A 20,382-nucleotide genomic window follows, 5' to 3' on the forward strand; every position below is an offset into this window, starting at 1 on the left:
AGTGCGGCGCTCCCTCAGTACTGCCCCTCCGACAGTGCGGCGTCCCTCAGTACTGCCCCTCCGACAGTGTGGTGCTCCCTCAGTACTGCCCCTCCGACAGTGCGGCATTCCCTCAGTATTGCCCCTCTGACAATGCGGCGCTCCCTCAGTATTGCCCCTCCGACAGTGCAGTGCTCCCTCAGTACAGCCCCTCCGACAGTGCAGCACTCCCTCAGTATTGCCCCTCCGACAATGCGGCGCTCCCTCAGTACTGCCCCTCCAACAGTGCGGGCTCTTGAACCCACAACCTCCTGACGTGTGGTGCTCACTGAGCCACTGCTAACACTGTGATAGAGGAAATCGTTTCTCTCTATCTACACTATCGAAACCCCTTATCATTTGTAAACACCTCAATTAGATTATGCCCTCTTAACCTTCTAAACTCAAGGGAACACGAGGCTAGTGTGTTTAACCTTCATATTTAACCCTTTATGCCCTGGTATCGTTCTGGTGAATCGGCACTGCCCCACCTCCGATGCTGATATATCTTCCCTGAGGGTCGGTGCCCAGAGCTGGACACACACAATGAGCCTGTGCAGACTGGCTCAATGTCAAAGCATCATCCCCCAGCTCCCCAACAACCCCTCGATCATGGCTCCATGCTTGACAAGAAAAGAAAGACTTGCATTTATATAGCGCCTTTCACGACCACTGGACGTCTCAAAGCGCTTTACAGCCAATGAAGTACTTTTTTGTGGAGTGCAGTCACTGTTGTAATGTGGGAAACGCCAATTTACGCACAGCAAGCTCCCACACACAGCAATGTGATAATGACCCAGATCATCTGTTTCTGATACGTTGCTTGGGGGATAAATATTGGCCCCAGGACACCGGGAACAACTCCCCTGCTCTTCTTCAAAATATTGCTTTGGGATCATTTACGTTCAGTTGAGAGGGCTGACGGGGCCTCAGATTAACACCTCATCCGAAAGACGGCACCTCCGACAGTGCGGCGCTCCCTCAGCACTGCCCCTCTGACAGCGCAGTACGGCGCTCCCTCAGTAATGCCCCTCCGACAGTCCGGCACTCCCTCAGTACCGCCCCTCCGACAGGGCGGCGCTCCCTCAGAACTGCCCCTCCGACAGCACAGTACTGCCCCTCCGACAGTGCGGCGCTCCCTCAGTACTGCCCCTCCAACAGCGCAGTATGGCGCTCCCTCAGTACTGCCCCTCCGACAGTCCGGCGCTCCCTCAGTACCGCCCCTCCGACAGTGCGGCGCTCCCTCAGAACTGCCCCTCCGACAGCACAGTACGGCGCTCCCTCAGTACTGCCCCTCCGACAGTGCGGGGCTCCCTCAGTACTGCCCCTCCGACAGTGCGGCGCTCCCTCAGTACTGCCCCTCCGACAGCGCAGTACGGCGCTCCATCAGTACTGCCCCTCCGACAGTCCGGCGCTCCCTCAGTACTGCAACTCCGACAGCACAGTACGGCGCTCCCTCAGTACTGCCCCTCCGACAGTGCGGCGCTCCCTCAGTAACTGCCCCTCCGACAGCACAGTACGGCGCTCCCTCAGTACTGCCCCTCTGACAGTGCGGCGCTCCCTCAGTAACTGCCCCTCCGACAGCACAGTACGGCGCTCCCTCAGTACCGCCCCTCCGACAGTACGGCGCTCCCTCAGTACCGCCCCTCCGACAGCACAGTACGGCGCTCCCTCAGTACCGCCCCTCGGACAGTACGGCGCTCCCTCAGTACCGCCCCTCTGGAGCGGGACTTGAACCCACGGCCTTCTGACTCCGAGGCGAGAATGAGTGAGTGCTGCCCTGTGAGCCACGACTGACACTTCAGCGCCAGTACTGAGAGACGATGGCTGGGTGCCCTACCAGCCCTGGTGTTGTGCCGTGTGGAAGTCGCTGAGTCTCCCTCCCCAACAGTCCTGTGGGAGCACCTTCACCACACGGACTGCAGCGGTTCAGGGAGAAGGGACCTCGGTCAGACCACTCTTGGAGTAACGTGCTCAATTCTGGTCTCCAGATTGCAAAAAGTATGCTGAGGCGCTGGAGAAGCTGCGAGAAAGATTTGCAAGGGTGTAAAGGTTCTGCCTACCCGGAAAGGCTGGGACTCTCGTGGCTAAACTGAGGGGTGGCCTGGTAGAGGCCTTTAAGATTATGAAAGGGGTTCGATAGAAAGAAAGACTTGCATTTATATAGCGCCTTTCACGACCACCGGACGTCTCAAAGCGCTTTACAGCCAATGAAGTACTTTTGGAGTGTAGTCGCTGTTGTAATGTGGGAAACGCGGCAGCCAATTTGTGCACAGCAAGCTCCCACACACAGTGCTGTGATAATGACCCAGATCATCTGTTTTTGTTATGTTGATTGAGGGATAAATATTGGCCCCAGGACACCGGGGAGAACTCCCCCTGTCTAGATTAGACGTAGAGAGGATGTTTCCACTTGTGGTAAGACCAGAACTAGGGGCCATCAATATCAGACAGTCACTGATAAATCCCAATGGGTAATTCCGGATAAACTTCTTCACCCAGAGAGGGGTGAGAATGTGGAACTCGCTGCCACAGGGAGGGGTTGAGGCGAATAGTATCGATGCATTTAAGGGGAAGCTGGACAAACACATGAGGGGGGAAAGGATAGGGTACAGAGGAGATTTATGAGGATGTTGCCAGGACGGGAGAATTTTAGCGATGAGGAAAGATTGGATAGGTTGGGGTTGTTTTCTTTGGAACAGAAGAGGCTGAGGGGAGACCTGATTGTGTATAAAATTATGAGGGCCTGGATAGAGTGGATAGGACGGACCTGTTTCCCTTGGTAGAGGGGCCAACAACCAGGGGGCACAGATTTAAAGTAATCGGGGGGAGGTTTAGAGGGTATTTGAGGGGAAATGTCTTCACCCAGAAGGCGGTGGGGGTGTGGGGCGGAACTCACTGCCTGAAAGGGTGGTAGAGGCAGAAACCCTCACCACATTTAAACAGTACCTGGATGTGCACTTGTAACTGACAGGGCTACGGACCGAGAGCGGGAAAGTGGGATTAGGCTGGGTAGCTCTTGGTCGGCTGGAGTGGACACGATGGGCCAAAATGGCCCCCTTCCGTGCTGTAAATTTCTGTAATTCTATTCTACAAGCGGTAGACGTGTTGAGGGGGCGTGGGATGAGGTCGGGGTTGGAGGGTGGCCGGTGTACAGGATCGGCCTGTAAGGGCCAAATGGCCGGTTTCTGCGCCTGTAAACACTGAATGATGCCCAGCAGCACCTTCTGGAGGAGTACCTGGGGAGGCCTTCCTTGCCATCGACGAGATTGAGAGTATAAAAGAAAACTTCAGCTATCTCGACGTGGGGCCCTGGGGCAGTGACTGCACGACTAGAGTGCGCACACAGGTTATCGTCTATTCCTCTCCCCCACCCATCCAGATTCCAGAGCCTGCCTGTGTACAAGGGGGGGGTAGTTTTCTCTTAAGTATAGGGTGCAGAGTGACACACCCATTGGAGCTTGATGGATGTTAATCCCTTAATCGTTCGCATGTCTGACATTGTCTCGTCAGAGCTTGAGCTGATCACTGAATCGGTGCCTCCGAGCTATCTTCTGGGTGTAAATATCAATTAGGGTTCATGCTGCAGTGCCCGAACAACTTAAGTCCTCCTTTAAATATATACTATCAATGCAAATCTCATTGCCCTGGTGCCTCGGGCGAGAGGGAGTGCCTTCGCTGGCTGGCGGCACGCTCCAGCTCGATCCCAAGTGATGCCAGCCAAGGCTCCATGGGGTCCGCACTCTCTCTCGGCTCTGAGGCAGTGGGTCGCGGATCCTAGTGTGCCCCCGCTACGCATGCCATAATCCAGCCCCACACTCTCAGTGCAGTGCTGAGGGAGCCCCGCACTGTCGGAGGGGCAGAACTGAGGGAGCGCCGCACTGTCGGAGGGGTAGTGCTGAGGGAGCGCCGTACTGCGCTGTCGGAGGGGCAGTACTGAGGGAGCGCCGCACTGTCGGAGGGGCAGTACTGAGGGAGCGCCGGAGGGGCGGTACTGAGGGAGCCCCGCACTGTCAGAGGGGCAGTGCTGAGGGAGCGCCACACTGTCGGAGGGGCGGTACTGAGGGAGCGCCGCACTGTCGGAGGGGCGGTACTGAAGGAGCCCCGCACTGTCAGAGGGGCAGTGCTGAGGGAGCGCCGCACTGTCGGAGGGGCGGTACTGAGGGAGCCCCGCACTGTCGGAGGGGCGGTACTGAGGGAGCGCCGCACTGCCGGAGGGGCGGTACTGAAGGAGCCCCGCACTGTCAGAGGGGCAGTGCTGAGGGAGCGCCGCACTGTCGGAGGGGCGGTACTGAGGGAGCCCCGCACTGTCGGAGGGGCGGTACTGAGGGAGCCCCGCACTGTCGGAGGGGCAGTACTGAGGGAGCCCCGCACTGTCGGAGGGGCGGTACTGAGGGAGCGCCGCACTGTCGGAGGGGCGGTACTGAGGGAGCGCCGCACTGTCGGAGGGGCAATGCTGAGAGAGCCTCGCACTGTCGGAGGGGCAATGCTGAGAGAGCCTCGTACTGTCGGAGGGGCAGTACTGAGGGAGCCCCGCACTGTCAGAGGGGTAGTGCTGAGGGAGCGCCGTACTGCGCTGTCGGAGGGGCGGTACTGAGGGAGCCCCGCACTGTCGGAGGTGTCATCTTTCAGATGAGATGTAAAAGATCCCATGTTCAAAGAAGAGCAGGGAAGTTCTCCCCGGTGTTCTGGGGCCAATATTTATCCCTCAACCAACATCGCTAAAACAGGTGGTGATAGGCGCTATATAAATACAAGTCTTTCTTTCATTGCCCCAGAAACGTACCGGGCCGCCTCTCCTCGTAGCAACGCGCGGCTCCCGTCGTGCTGACGAGGGTATCGGCCCGAGGTGAGGGACGGCGGTCTGTGTCTCGGACCGCCGGTCCTCCCACGCCGCACGCACTGCGCCCTGTCCCGCCTTCCCGACACCGCGTAGCGATCGGAGGGCGTGGTGAAAATATCTGCGGCCTCTTCCCCTCCCCCCCCCGCAGGGTCGGCGACACGGCCCCGAGTCAAGCGGCCGCGAGCTGCGGCGGTTACCGGGGACATAAGCGCATCGTGGAACCCGTGTCTCGCTCCCCCCTCCCCACGGGCCTGCGCGAGGGGCTACCTGGAACCAAAGCCCTGGGGAAGAGGGCGCTGAGCATTCAAGCTCCAGTAACGCGGCTCATTCCCACCCTGCTGCGTTGTCGGATTCCATTGTGAGAGGACAGTGCAGCGGGATTGGGACAAAACAAACAGGATCCTTGCAGGGAGCAGGAGCACTCAAGTTGCCCGCAGGCAGACCTCGCTCGGGTCACTGGGGCCTCATCATCAGCACCAGCCTGGGCCAGGCGGCCTGCCAGTTAACCCCTTCTCTCCCCAGCCGAGGCCTGGTCTTCCGGCACCGCACCAGGAGCGGGGCACGGCACGGCCTCTGGGGACCCGCGTGGCCCCTTTAATTAAAGGCGCAGCCAGGCGTGAAGCAATGGGCCTCACCCTCGCGGGTGGGAGGAGAAGATCCTGCAGGGGATAATTGGAGGCGAAGCGTTGTGTGTGGGGGGGGGAGGGGACATTCTCTCCTGGGGGGCAATGCTCCTTCCTTTGCCAGTGCCCCGGACTGAGGGAAAGGGACATTCGGTGGAACCGGTGGGACATGGGGAGGTGGAGTCGGGGGGGGGGGGGGGTGTGGGGGACACCAGGATTTATATGAGGGGGAGCGTGTGGGGAGGGCGGAGTTCGGGACTAGTCGGTGTTTATGTCAGGTGGGGTTGGGGGGGGGGGGGGAAGAGAGGGCTGAGGTGGGGGGGGAGCCGGTGAGGAGCCGAGCTGGGGACGCCAAGCCTGGATCGCGGTGGGGATGCGGGCCAGGTAACGCGCGGGGCTGGTTGCCTTTCTCCCGCCTGAATCGGGTTCCGAGGCGCTGTGCTGTCAGAGCAGTGCGTTTAGCAGGGCGCAAGTCAGCAGCCTCGTAGTGACCTTTCCCCCTTCCCCCCAACCCCTTTCCCCACCCCATTCCCTCCCCCCGCAGCTCACGAAACCCTGGCTAGGGTTCACTAAACCTGGCGGTGATGCCTCCCACAGTCGAAGTGCCCAACTACAAAGGGCCGCGTGGGAAAGACAGGCGCTTGGTGGGAGCCTGTGAATAAGCGGGTACGATGGTTGCTGTGAATGGGTTTGGTTGGCGGAGGTGCAGGGAAAGAGTTAAAGAATTCGAGTTGCTGCCGGGCGAAAAAAGGGATCGGGCTCCTGGTTGTTTCTCTGGGCTAATTTGCAGATAAGAGGTTTCCCAAGCTGCAGCAGATGCTGACGAAATAATTACTGGTCTCTATCACTGGGCCCTGAGTTTGTTGAAGCGCGCCAGTCTGCCCTCACAGGTAAATATCTGGCAATCAGATAAGGGCCCATGAAACTCCAGGGCCGAGGCTTGGCTCTCAGCACCTGACACCGCAGAACAATGTGTACCTAGTGTCGGAATCAGCCAGCAATTTAATCACCGCTTTCGCATAACTGCTCGTCACTGCAGCAGCTGTACTCTGTTATTGTATATATAAACCCCCTGAACCCCTCGATTAGATTCCAGCCTGTAACTCACTCCCGGGTATCGGTTATTCTATATATAAACCCCCCGAACCCCTCGATTAGATTCCAGCCTGCAACCTACTCCCGGGTATCTGTTATTCTATATATAAACCCCCTGAACCCCTCGATTAGATTCCAGCCTGTAACTCACTCCCGGGTATCGGTTATTCTATATATAAACCCCCCGAACCCCTCGATTAGATTCCAGCCTGTAACCTACTCCCGGGTATCTGTTATTGTATATATAAACCCCCTGAACCCCTCGATTAGATTCCAGCCTGTAACCTACTCCCGGGTATCTGTTATTGTATATATAACCCCCCCCTGAAACCCTCGATTAGATTCCAGCCTGTAACCTACTCCCGGGTATCTGTTATTGTATATATAAACCCCCCCTGAACCCCTCGATTAGATTCCAGCCTGTAACTCACTCCCGGGTGCATGTTATTCTATATATAAACCCCCTGAACCCCTCGATTAGATTCCAGCCTGTAACTCACTCCCGGGTGCATGTTATTCTATATATAAACCCCCTGAACCCCTCAATTAGATTCCAGCCTGTAACTCACTCCCGGGTATGTTATTCTATATATAAACCCCCTGAACCCCTCGATTAGATTCCAGCCTGTAATTCACTCCCGGGTATGTTATTCTATATATAAACCCCCAAAACCCCTCGATTAGATTCCAGCCTGTAACTCACTCCTGGGTATCTGTTAATCTATATATAAACCCCCCGAACCCCTCGATTAGATTCCAGCCTGTAACTCACTCCCGGGTATCTGTTATTCTATGTATAAACTCCCTGAACCCCTCGATTAGATTCCAGCCTGTAACTCACTCCCGGGTATCTGTTATTCTATATATAAACCCCCCCCCCAAACCTCTCGATTAGATTCCAGCCTGTAACTCACTACCGGGTATCCGTTATTCTACATATAAACCCCCCGAACCCCTCGATTAGATTCCAGCCTGTAACCTACTCCCGGGTATCTGTTATTCTATATATAAATCCCTCGATTAGATTCCAGCCTGTAACTCTCGGGTAAGCGTTATTCTATATATAAACCCCTGAACCCCTCGATTAGATTCCAGTCTGTAACTTACTCCCGGGTATCCGTTATTCTATATATAAACCCCCATGAACACCTCGATTAGATTCCAGCCTGTAACTCACTCCCGGGTATCCGTTAGTCTATATATAAACCCCCCAATCTGCACCCCACCCCCTCAAAGTGGTTCCGTCACCAGTGACCGACTCTAAACACCATTAATCTTCTGCTCAACAATCTCTCTCTCCAGAGTCTGCCAATCTGGCAATATCGACTGAATTGTTTTTTAAACACCTTTCAAGTTAACACTGCTCGCACCCACCATAAGCTCGGTGCTCAGTGTTCAATCTGTCCCTCTCTTTGTTGAGGCTTGTGTGCCAGCTCCATCCATATGAGGAGAAATTAGCGCAGGCGACCTAAAGCTTGGTTAATAAGGCAGCTTTTAAGGAGCGTCTTCAAGGCAGAGAGCGAGGCAGAGAGGTTCAGGGAGGGAGTTCCAGAGCTTGGGGCCCAGGCAGCTGAAGGCACGGCCACCAATGGTTGAGCAATTATAATCAGGGATGCTCGAGAGGGCACAATTAGAGGAGCGCTGAGATCTCGGGGGGGGTTGTGGGGCTGGAGGAGATTACAGAGATTACCTGCTTGAGGGATGGAAGATGGATTCTGTAATCTATGCACATGTTCTTAAGCTCACAGGTTTGTAGAGTTGTTGCCTCATCTTGCTGTCCGGAGGAGGCGGGGGTCCCCGATGGAGTGCACTCTACGTGGGAGTCCACCCACTATTTATCGGGGACTTGGCCTGGAGGGTGGTGCACGGAGCAGTCCCGTGCAACAAATTTCTAAGCCGGTTCACGGGCTCCCAGGCTGCCTGCAATTTCTGCGGTCTGGAAGAGTCCGTGTTCCACGTTTTTATTGAATGTACGAGGTTGCAGCCCCTGTTCCATTATTTAAAGGGGCTGCTCCTCAATTTCTGGTTGCACTTCAGTCCCACACTCCTGATCTTTGGGCACCCTGTGCGGAGGGGAGCGGGTAGGTCCGAGGGCCTCCTCGTAGGACTGCTCCTGGGCCTTGCCAAGGGGGCCATCAGCCGGTCCAGGCAGCGGGCGGTCGTTCAGCCCGACTGCCTGCCTCTCTTCCACGGTTACATCCGCGCCAGGGTGTCCTTGGAGATGGAGCACGCGGTGTCCACCGGTACGCTCGCGGCCCTTCCGCGAGAGGTGGGCGCCGGAGGGACTGGAGTGCATCAACTCAACAGGGAACAACATTTTAATTTGATTTGACACTGTTCCTTTTAATGTCTGATAGTTAATTTGTGAGTTTTGGTGCCCTTAAAAAATGGAGCATTTGATTTAAAGTTATACAAAAATAGTTGTAGAGCTGTTGAGTTGGGAGTGGCTTAGCCAGTCACGTGATGTTCAGAAGACTCAATAAAACCCCGGCCAGTTGGGTTCGGGGGATCTACGATGGGGCAGGTGGTTGTGAGCCTGGTGGATGAACTGGTAATGTGCAGTGCAATTGTTAAACCTGGAGTACTGCATGCAGTTTTGGTTTCCATATTTACGAAAGGATATACTTGCTTTGGAGGCAGTTCAGAGAAGATTCACTCGGTTGATTCCGGGGATGAGGGGGTTGACTTATGAGGAAAGGTTGAGTAGGTTGGGCCTCTACTCATTGGAATTCAGAAGAATGAGAGGTGATCTTATCGAAATGTATAAGATTATGAGGGGGCTTGACAAGGTGGATTCAGAGAGGATGTTTCCACTGATGGGGGAGACTAGAACTAGGGGGCATGATCTTAGAATAAGGGGCCACCCATTTAAAACTGAGATGAAGAGAAATTTCTTCTCCTCTGGGGGTTGTAAATCTGTGGAATTCGCTGCCTCAGAGAGCTGTGGAAGCTGGGACATTGAATAAATTTAAGACAGAGATAGACAGTTTCTTAACCGATAAGAGAATAAAGGCCGGGCAGGGAAGTGGAGCTGAGTCCATGATCGGATCAGCCATGATCGTATTAAATGGTGGAGCAGGCTCGAGGGGCCGAATGGCCTACTCCTGCTCCTATTTCTGATGTTCTTTGCGAGTAAACCAGCTCGTTCTTTACAGCAAATGTATAGCAATGAGCCCATGAAGCAAATACATTACAGATTCAAACCTCGAGCGGTGGATCCGGGAGTGCAACAGCTGCTGACTGAGCCAAATGGACACATCATGGACCCAGCTTCCTTTTATTTATTTGTTCCTGGGATGTGGGCATGGCTGGCACGGCCAGCAATTAATTATTGCCCATCCCTAATCGCCCTCGAGGAGACAGTGGTGTTTTGCATTGCAGTTCTGTACAACTGAAAAACTTGGATTTATATAGCGCCTTTCACGACCACCAGGTGTCTATAAGCGCTTTACAGCCAATGAAGTACTTTTGCAGTGTAGAATGTGGGAAACGCAGCAGCTGATTTGCGCACAGCAAGCTCCCACAAACAGCAATGTGATAATGACCCAGATCATCTGTTTTAGTGATGTTGGTTGAGGGATAAATATTGGCCCCAGGACACCGGGGAGAACTCCCCTGCTCTTCTTCCAATAGTGGCCGTGGGATCTTTTACGTCCACTTGAGAGAGCAGTCGGCGCCTCGGTTTAACGTCTCATCCGAAAGATGACACCTCCGACAGTGCCGCACTCCCTCAGTACTGCCCCTCCGACAGTGCGGCGCTCCCTCAGTACTGCCCCTCCGACAGTGCGGCACTCCCTCAGTACTGCCCCTCCGACAGTGCGGCGCTCCCTCAGTACTGCCCCTCCGACAGTGCCACGCTCCCTCAGTACTGCCCCTCCGAGAGTGCCGCGCTCCCTCAGTACTGCCCCTCCGACAGTGCGGCGCTCCCTCAGTACTGCCCCTCCGACAGTGCCGCGCTCCCTCAAAACCGTCCCTCCGACAGTGCGGCACTCCCTCAGTACTGCCCCTCTGACAGTGCGGCACTCCCTCAGTACTGCCCCTCTGACAGCGCAGTACGGCGCTCCCTCAGCACTGCCCCTCCGACAGCACAGTACGGCGCTCCCTCAGCACTGCCCCTCCGTCAGCACAGTACGGCGCTCCCTCAGCACTGCCCCTCCGACAGTGCAGTACGGCACTCCCTCAGTACTGCCCCTCCGACAGTACGGCGCTCCCTCAGCACTGCCTCTCCGACAGCGCAGTACGGCGCTCCCTCAGCACTGCCCCTCCGACAGCACAGTACGGCGCTCCCTCAGTACTGCCCCTCCGATAGTACGGCGCTCCCTCAGCACTGCCTCTCCGACAGTGCAGTACGGCGCTCCCTCAGCACTGCCCCTCCGACAGCGCAGTATGGCGCTCCCTCAGCACTGCACCTCCGACAGTACGGCGCTTTCTCAGCACTGCATTGGGAGTATCAGCCTAGATTTGTTTGTGCTCAAGTCGCGGGAGGAAGGACTGGAACCCAGTGTGTGTCTCGCTGGGCCATTTCAGATGGGCAGTTAAGAGACAACCACATCGCGGTGGGGTCTGGGGTCACGCAGCAGCCAGACCGGGCTAAGGGCGGCAGATTTCCTTCCCTAAAGGACATTAGTCTGATGCCAGTTTGTGCTTATTTTTATCTTCACAGTCTCTGTCGCGGGGACCTGAGGAATTGGAGGCACATCAGCTACATCGACGGGTGCCGGAGATTTACCTGGGCAGCATCGGGCAGCGCCATGCCTATCCCGACCCGGGGGCACCGAACTCTGACCTGGCCCTGGCCGCCAATCTCTCCCGCCCAGAGGCCGCTGGTGGGCCGGGAGGGGCACCACGCGGCGGCAGCAGCGGGACCCCCGCAGAAGGGGCGGTGAGGGTCTGCCCGTCACCCGCCAGGCCGGGAGCCTCTCCACCCGCAAGCTTGGCGGCCGAAGACCCGCGCGGAATGGCACCGGTCCCGGGCAAGGAGCGCCTGTTCTCGGCCTCCGCCGGTCCGGCCGAGACCACCCCCGGGCCCCAGGAGACGGACCGCGGCTCGGGCGAGCTGAAGCGGCTGGGCTCGGGGATGCAGCTAGTCGACGGGCCTCTGGACAGTCCGGACTCCGATTCCCGGCCCAGCTCAGGTGATTGTGGGGGCAGGAGGGGGCCACGTGGTGATAATACCTCCGTAACATCGCCAGTCTCCGCCCCTGCCTCCGCTCTTCCGCTGCTGAAGCCCTCATCCGTGCCTTTGTTCCCTCTAGACTTGACTATTCCAACGCACTCCTGGCCGGCCTCTCACATTCTACCCCACGTAAACTAGTGATCCAAAACTCGGCTGGCCCCTGTCCGAACTCGCACCGAGTCCCGCTCACCCATCACCCCCTGTGCTCGCTGACCCCGTGTCCTAACTCGCAGCGAGTCCCGCTCACCCATCACCCCCTGTGCTCGCTGCCCGTGTCCTAACTCGCACCGAGTCCTGCTCACCCATCACCCCCTGTGCTCGCTGCCCCGTGTCCTAACTCACACCGAGTCCCGCTCACCCATCACCCCCTGTGCTCGCTGCCCGTGTCCTAACTCGCACCGAGTCCTGCTCACCCATCACCCCCTGTGCTCGCTGCCCCGTGTCCTAACTCACACCGAGTCCCGCTCACCCATCACCCCCTGTGCTCACTGCCCCGTGTCCTAACTCGCACCGAGTCCCGCTCACCCATCACCCTGTGCTCGCTGCCCCGTGTCCTAACTCACACCGAGTCCCGCTCACCCATCACCCCCTGTGCTCGCTGCCCCGTGTCTTAACTCACACCGAGTCCCGCTCACCCATCACCCCCTGTGCTCGCTGCCCCGTGTCCTAACTCACACCGAGTCCCGCTCACCCATCACCCCCTGTGCTCGCTGCCCCGTGTCCTAACTCGCACCGAGTCCCGCTCACCCATCACCCTGTGCTCGCTGCCCCGTGTCCTAACTCACACCGAGTCCCGCTCACCCATCACCCCCTGTGCTCGCTGCCCCGTGTCTTAACTCACACCGAGTCCCGCTCACCCATCACCCCCTGTGCTCGCTGACCTACATTGGCTCCCGGTCCAGCAACGCCTCGATTTCAAAATTCTCATCCTTGTTTACAAATCCCTCCATGGCCCTCGCCCCTCCCTATCTCTGTAATCTCCTCCAGCCCCACAACCCCCCCCGAGATCTCTGCGCTCTCCAATTCTGCCCTTCTGAACATCCCTGATTATAATCGCTCCACCATCGGTGGCCGTGCCTTCTGTTGCCTGGGCCCCAAGCTCTGGAACTCCCTCCCTAAACCTCTCCGCCTCTCTCTCCTCCTTCAAGCCACACCTTAAAACCGACCTCTTTGACCCAGCTTTTGGTCACCTGCGCTAATTTCTCCTTATGCGGCTCGATGTCAAATTTTTCATCTCATAACACTCCTGTGAAGCCTCTTGGGACGTTTCACTACGTTAAAGGCGCTATATAAATATCAGTTGTTGTTGTTAAGAATTAGCGCCATATACAGGGGCTAAATTCAGAGGACAGATCACACAAACTGGGCCTGTATTCCCTCGAGTGTCGAAGATTAAGGGATGACCTAATTGAGGTGTTTTAGACAATTAAAGGGTTCGATGGGGTAGATCGAGAGAAACTGTCTCCTCTGGTGGGGGGAGTCCATAGCAAGGGGGCATCACCTTAAAATTAGGGCCCGGCCGCTCAGGGTGATGTCAGGAAACACCTCTTCACACAAAGGGCAGTGGGAATCTGGAAAACTCTCCCCCCAAAAATGCTGTTGAGGCTGAGGGTCAATTGAAAACTTAACAATCAATAGTTTTTTTGTTGGGTAAGAGTATTGAGGGTTACGGAACCAAGAGCAGCCACGATCTGATTGAATGGCGGAACAGGCTCGAGGGGCCGAATGGGCCTCCTCCTGTTCCTATGGTAACGGGCTCGAGGGGCTGAATGGGCCTCCTCCTGTTACTATGGTAACAGGCCCGAGGGGCTGAATGGGCCTCCTCCTGTTCCTATGGTAACAGGCTCGAGGGGCTGAATGGGCCTCCTCCTGTTCCTATGGTAACAGGCTAGATGGGCTGAATGGGCCTGCTCCTGTTCCTGTGCAACAGTCTCGAGGGGCTGAATGGGCCTCCTCCTGTTCCTGTGCAACAGGCTCGAGGGGCTGAATGGGCCTCCTCCTGTTCCTGCGGTCCGATCTCTGGCACACGCACCAGCTCTTGGCCTCGTGGTGGTGACCTATCCCCTGGGTGGATGCGGGCTGAGCCAGTCTCTAGCCCTTTCTCCTATCCTTTGTCTCTGCCCTGAAGGCTGATCCACTCCCCATCGGGAGTACCCAGAACTTCAGGACAAAAGCCGGGGAAATTAGGCCAGAGTTGAGGGAGATTTGAGGGACAGACTAACTGGAGAGTTCAGGCAGGCTAGTGGCAGGCAGGTACAGCTAGCAATAAGGAAGGTAAATGGCACGTTGTCCTTTATAATGTGGATAAAGGTGAGGTTATCCACTTTGGTGGCAAAAACAGAAAGGCGGAATATTATCTGAATGGCGGCAGATTAGGAAAAGGGGAGGTGGACCGAGACCTGGGTGTCATGGTACATCAGTCATTGAAAGTGGGCATACAGGTACAGCAGGCGGTGAAGAAGGCAAATGGCATGTTGGCCTTCATAGCGAGAGGATTTGAGTATAGGAGCAGGGAGGTCTTACTGCAGCTGTACAGGGCCTTGGTGAGGCCACACCTTAAATATTGTGTTCAGTTTTGGTCTCCTAATCTGAGGAAGGACGTTCTTGCTATTGAAGGAGTGCAGCGAAGGTTCACCAGACTGATTCCCGGGATGGCACGACTGACATATGAAGAAAGACTGGATCGACTAGGCTTATATTCACTGGAATTTAGAAGAATGAGAGGGGATAGAAACATAGAAACATAGAAAATAGGTGCAGGAGCAGGCCATTCAGCCCTTCTAGCCTGCACCGCCATTCAATGAGTTCATGGCTGAACATGAAACTTCAGTACCCCCTTCCTGCTTTCTCGCCATAACCCTTTATCCCCCGAGTAGTAAGGACTTCATCTAACTCCCTTTTGAATATATTTAGTGAATTGGCCTCAACTACTTTCTGTGGTAGAGAATTCCACAGGTACACCACTCTCTGGGTGAAGAAGTTTCTCCTTATCTCGGTCCTAAATGGCTTACCCCTTATCCTCAGACTGTGACCCCTGGTTCTGGACTTCCCCAACATTGGGAACATTCTTTCTGCATCTAACCTGTCTAAACCCGTCAGAATTTTAAACGTTTCTATGAGGTCCCCTCTCATTCTTCTGAACTCCAGTGAATACAAGCCCAGTTGATCCAGTCTTTCTTGATAGGTCAGTCCCGCCATCCCGGGAATCAGTCTGGTGAACCTTTGCTGCACTCCCTCAATAGCAAGAATGTCCTTCCTCAAGTTAGGAGACCAAAACTGTACACAATACTCCAGGTGTGGCCTCACCAAGGCCCTGTACAACTGTAGCAACACCTCCCTGCCCCTGTATTCAAATCCCCTCGCTATGAAGGCCAACATGCCATTTGCTTTCTTAACCGCCTGCTGTACCTGCATGCTAACCTTCAATGACTGATGTACCATGACACCCAGGTCTCGTTGCACCTTCCCTTTTCCTAATCTGTCACCATTCAGATAATAGTCTGTCTCTCTGTTTTTACCACCAAAGTGGATAACCTCACATTTATCCACATTATACTTCATCTGCCATGCATTTGCCCACTCACCTAACCTATCCAAGTCACTCTGCAGCCTAATAGCATCCTCCTCGCAGCTCACACTGCCACCCAACTTAGTATCATCCGCAAATTTGGAGATACTGCATTTAATCCCCTCGTCTAAATCATTAATGTACAATGTAAACAGCTGGGGCCCCAGCACAGAACCTTGCGGCACTCCACTAGTCACTGCCTGCCATTCTGAAAAGTACCCGTTTACTCCTACTCTTTGCTTCCTGTCTGACAACCAGTTCTCAATCCACGTCAGCACACTACCCCCAATCCCATGTGCTTTAACTTTGCACATTAATCTCTTGTGTGGGACCTTGTCGAAAGCCTTCTGAAAGTCCAAATATACCACATCAACTGGTTCTCCTTTGTCCACTTTACTGGAAACATCCTCAAAAAATTCCAGAAGATTTGTCAAGCATGATTTCCCTTTCACAAATCCATGCTGACTTGGACCTATCATGTCACCATTTTCCAGATGCACTGCTATGACATCCTTAATAATTGATTCCATCATTTTACCCACTACTGAGGTCAGGCTGACCGGTCTATAATTCCCTGTTTTCTCTCTCCCTCCTTTTTTAAAAAGTGGGGTTACATTGGCTACCCTCCACTCCATAGGAACTGATCCAGAGTCAATGGAATGTTGGAAAATGACTGTCAATGCATCTGCTATTTCCAAGGCCACCTCCTTAAGTACTCTAGGATGCAGTCCATCAGGCCCTGGGGATTTATCGGCCTTCAATCCCATCAATTTCCCCAACACAATTTCCCGACTAATAAAGATTTCCCTCAGTTCCCCCTCCTTACTAGACCCTCTGACCCCTTTTATATCCGGAAAGTTGTTTGTATCCTCCTTAGTGAATACCGAACCAAAGTACTTGTTCAATTGGTCTGCCATTTCTTTGTTCCCCGTTATGACTTCCCCTGATTCTGACTGCAGGGGACCTACGTTTGTCTTCACCAACCTTTTTCTCTTTACATACCTATAGAAACTTTTGCAATCCGCCTTAATGTTCCCTGCAAGCTTCTTCTCGCACTCCATTTTCCCTGCCCTAATCAAACCCTTTGTCCTCCTCTGCTGAGTTCTAAATTTCTCCCAGTCCCCAGGTTCGCTGCTATTTCTGGCCAATTTGTATGCCACTTCCTTGGCTTTAATACTATCCCTGATTTCCCTCGATAGCCACGGTTGAGCCACCTTCCCTTTTTTATTTTTACGCCAGACAGGAATGTACAATTGTTGTAATTCATCCATGCGGTCTCTAAATGTCTGCCATTGCCCATCCACAGTCAACCCCCTAAGTATCATTCGCCAATCTATCCTAGCCAATTCACGCCTCATACCTTCAAAGTTACCCTTCTTTAAGTTCTGGACCATGGTCTCTGAAATTACTGTTTCATTCTCCATCCTAATGCAGAATTCCACCATATTATGGTCACTCTTCCCCAAGGGGCCTCGCACAATGAGATTGCTAATTAATCCTCTCTCATTACACAACACCCAGTCTAAGATGGCCTCCCCCCTAGTTGGTTCCTCAACATATTGGTCTAGAAAACCATCCCTTATGCACTCCAGGAAATCCTCCTCTACCGTATTGCTTCCAGTTTGGCTAGCCCAATCTATGTGCATATTAAAGTCACCCATTATAACTGCTACACCTTTATTGCATGCACCCCTAATTTCCTGTTTGATGCCCTCCCCAACATCCCTATTACTGTTTGGAGGTCTGTACACAACTCCTACTAACGTTTTTTGCCCTTTGGTGTTCTGCAGCTCTACCCATATAGATTCCACATCATCCAAGCTAATGTCTTTCCTAACTATTGCATTAATCTCCTCTTTAACCAGCAATGCTACCCCACCTCCTTTTCCTTTTATTCTATCCTTCCTGAATGTTGAATACCCCTGAATGTTGAGTTCCCAGCCCTGATCATCCTGGAGCCACGTCTCCGTAATCCCAATCACATCATATTTGTTAACATCTATTTGCACAATTAATTCATCCACCTTATTGCGGATACTCCTTGCATTAAGACACAAAGCCTTCAGGCTTGTTTTATTAACACCCTTTGTCCTTTTAGAATTTTGCTGTACAGTGGCCCTTTTTGTTCTTTGCCTTGGGTTTCTCTGCCCTCCACTTTTCCTCATCTCCTTTCTGTCTTTTGCTTTTGTCTCCTTTTTGTTTCCCTCTGTCTCCCTGCATTGGTTCCCATCCCCCTGCCATATTAGTTTAAATCTCATAGAAACAGACACAATTCTTATAGGGCTTGACAGGGTAGATGCAGAGAGGGTGTTTCCCCCGGGCTGGGGTGTCTAGAACCAGGGGTCACACAGTCTCAGGATAAGGGGTCGGCCATTTAGGACTGAGATGAGGAGGAATTTCTTCACTCAGAGGGTGGTAAATCTTTGGAATTCTCTGCCCCAGAGGGCTGTGGAGGCTCAGTCTCTGAGTATATTCAAGGCTGGGATCGATAGATTTTTGGATATTAAGGGAATCAAGGGATCGGGCGGGAAAGTGGAGTTGAGGCCAAGATCAGATCAGCCGTGATCTTATTGAATGGCGGAGCGGGCTCGAGGGGCCGAATGGCCGACTCCTGCTCCTAATTGTTATGGACATGTGGCTGGTTGGGAATCCAGATGATTGGGGTTCCAGATGTGGCTGATCGCATGTCTGATGAGTAAATAATAATGGAGTAATAGACACGTGCTCTCAAATGCTCCCGATCGGCTTCTGAGTTGTTTTTTTCTGTGCGGTTGTGGGTGAAAGGGTATAACAGAAAGCCCGTGTGTGTGTTTTTCGATTGTTGGGTGCAAACAATGTCGGTCACAGAATGGTGTTCGCTGTTTGCTGAGTAAATGCACACACGTCGGGTACATTTATCTGCATTGTGCGGGGTGTGGTGCAAGGCGTTTCCACTAGATCGACCGCACGGGGCGAAAACCATGTGGCTGTAGTCAGTCAATGATTTTACTGGGCAATACTGACAGGAGGGGGAGGGGAGAGATAGTGGGGGGAGGGGAGAGGTAGTGGGAGGGGGAGGGGAGGGTGGGATAGTGAGGGGGAGGGGAGGGTGGGAGAGTGAGGGGGAGGGGAGGGTGGGAGAGTGAGGGGAGGGGTGGGATAGTGAGGGGGAGGGGAGGGGAGGGGTGGGAGAGTGAGGGGGAGGGGAGGAGTGGGATAGTGAGGGGAGGGAGAGTGAGGGGGAGGGGAGGAGTGGGAGAGTGAGGGGTGGGATAGTGAGGGGGAGGGGTGGGATAGTGAGGGGGAGGGGAGGGGTGGGATAGTGAGGGGGGAGGGGAGGGGTGGGAGAGTGAAGGGGGAGGGGAGGGAGAGGGGAGGGGTGGGAGAGTGAGGGGGAGGGGAGGGGTGGGAGAGTGAGGGGGAGGGGAGGGGTGGGAGAGTGAGGGGGAGGGGAGGGGTGGGAGAGTGAGGGGGAGGGGAGGGGTGGGAGAGTGAGGGGGAGGGGAGGGGTGGGAGAGTGAGGGGGAGGGGAGGGGTGGGAGAGTGAAGGGGAGGGGAGGGGAGGGGTGGGAGAGTGAGGGGGAGGGGAAGGGTGGAGAGTGAGGGGGAGGGGGAGGTGGGAGAGTGAGGGGGAGGTGGGTAGTGGAGGGGAGGGGTGGGTAGTGAGGGGGAGGGGTGGGTAGTGAGGGGGAGGGGTGGGTAGTGAGGGGGAGGGGGTGAGTGAGGGGGGTGTAGTGACGATCGGGGTGGGTAGTGAGGGGAGGGGTGTGAGGGGGGGTAGTGAGGGGGGGGTGAGGAGTGAGGGTGGGCGGAGGAGGAAAAGGGTGGGATAACGGAGGTTACTGACCCCGGTAGAAAGGTTTCGATGTGCCTGCTCACTTACCTCCCTTTCTCTGTTGCCCCTCAGGTTTCTATGATGTCAGTGACAGCACCTCGTGCTCCCTCTCCAACTCCTGCACCTCGGTCTACAGCGAGTGTCCCTCCGGCTCGCGCTGGAGCATGCAGTCCCTCTCCCAGCTGCCCCGGGCCAGCGGCAACTGGAGCCGGCCCCGGTCCACCGACGAGGCCACCGTCCGGCTGATGGACCTGCGCGCGCAGAGGCTCCCGGGCGGCCTGGGGGCGCGGGCCAGCGACGGCTGCGTGGTGAGCGGGGCCCACAGGAGGTCAAAGGTCTCCCAGCGCCCCGTGTCAACCGGTAAGTGCTGTAGCGACCGGCTCCCCTCATAACTGTGTAAATGGCTTCCCTCCCGTGGTGTTGCCGGCACCCGATTGGAACTGAAGCAGCCCTCCTGCGATGCACACTGCAGGCGACCAGCTCCCAGGTCTGGTCAGGCCGCACCTTGAGCACCACATCGAGTTCTGGTTGCCAAGACGAGGGAGACATTCTAGGAGTGCAGAAAAGAGTTGCAGGGTTGCTGTTACGTTGGCAGCGGTCTGTGATAATGAGACAGAGACTTGGACTATTGCAAAGAAAGGCTTGTATTGCAACAGTGACTTTTCCAACCTTCAGATGTCCCAAAGTGCTTCACAATCAATTAAGTACTTTTTTGGCGTGTAGTCACTGTTGTAACGTAGGAAACGCGGCAGCTAATTTTTACACCGCAAGGTCCCACAAACAGCATCGTGATAATGACACAGATCATCTGATATTTTTTTAATGAGGTTGATTGAGGGATAAATTTTGGCCCCAGGATACAGGGGAGAACTCCCCTGCTCTTCTTCCAATAGTGGCCATGGGATCTTTTACATCCACCTGAGAGGGCAGACGTGGCCTTGGTTTAACGTTTCATTTGTAAGACGGCACCTCTGACAGTGTGGCGCTCCCTCAGTACTGCCCCTCCGACAGTGAGGCGTTCCCTCGGTACTGCCCCTCCGACAGTGCGGCGCTCCCTCAGTACTGCCCCTCCGACAGTGCAGCGCTCCCTCAGTACTGCGCTCCCTCAGTCCTGCCCCTCCGACAGTGAGGCGTTCCCTCGGTACTGCCCCTCCGACGGTGCGGCGCTCCCTCAGCACTGGCACTGGGAGTGTTAGCTTGGATCATGTTCTCTAGTCTCTGGAGGCGGGAGTGCTCACTCGGAGG

The 20,382-nt window shown here is 55.0% G+C and overlaps 1 protein-coding gene across 1 annotated transcript in view; it reads left to right on the top strand.

Annotated features, from left to right (window-relative positions):
* The window catches only part of LOC139239343 (dapper homolog 2-like), a 25,770-nt gene that overhangs the window by 2,537 nt on the left and 2,851 nt on the right, over positions 1 to 20,382 (top strand). The window contains exons 2-3 of the mRNA XM_070868018.1: positions 11,243 to 11,714; positions 19,210 to 19,497. Coding sequence (XP_070724119.1) covers positions 11,243 to 11,714; positions 19,210 to 19,497 — 760 coding nt within the window. The remainder of the gene's footprint in view (positions 1 to 11,242; positions 11,715 to 19,209; positions 19,498 to 20,382) is intronic.

The sequence above is a fragment of the Pristiophorus japonicus genome, chromosome 27 (genome assembly GCF_044704955.1).
Source record: "Pristiophorus japonicus isolate sPriJap1 chromosome 27, sPriJap1.hap1, whole genome shotgun sequence".
NCBI classification, from domain to species: Eukaryota; Metazoa; Chordata; class Chondrichthyes; family Pristiophoridae; genus Pristiophorus; species Pristiophorus japonicus.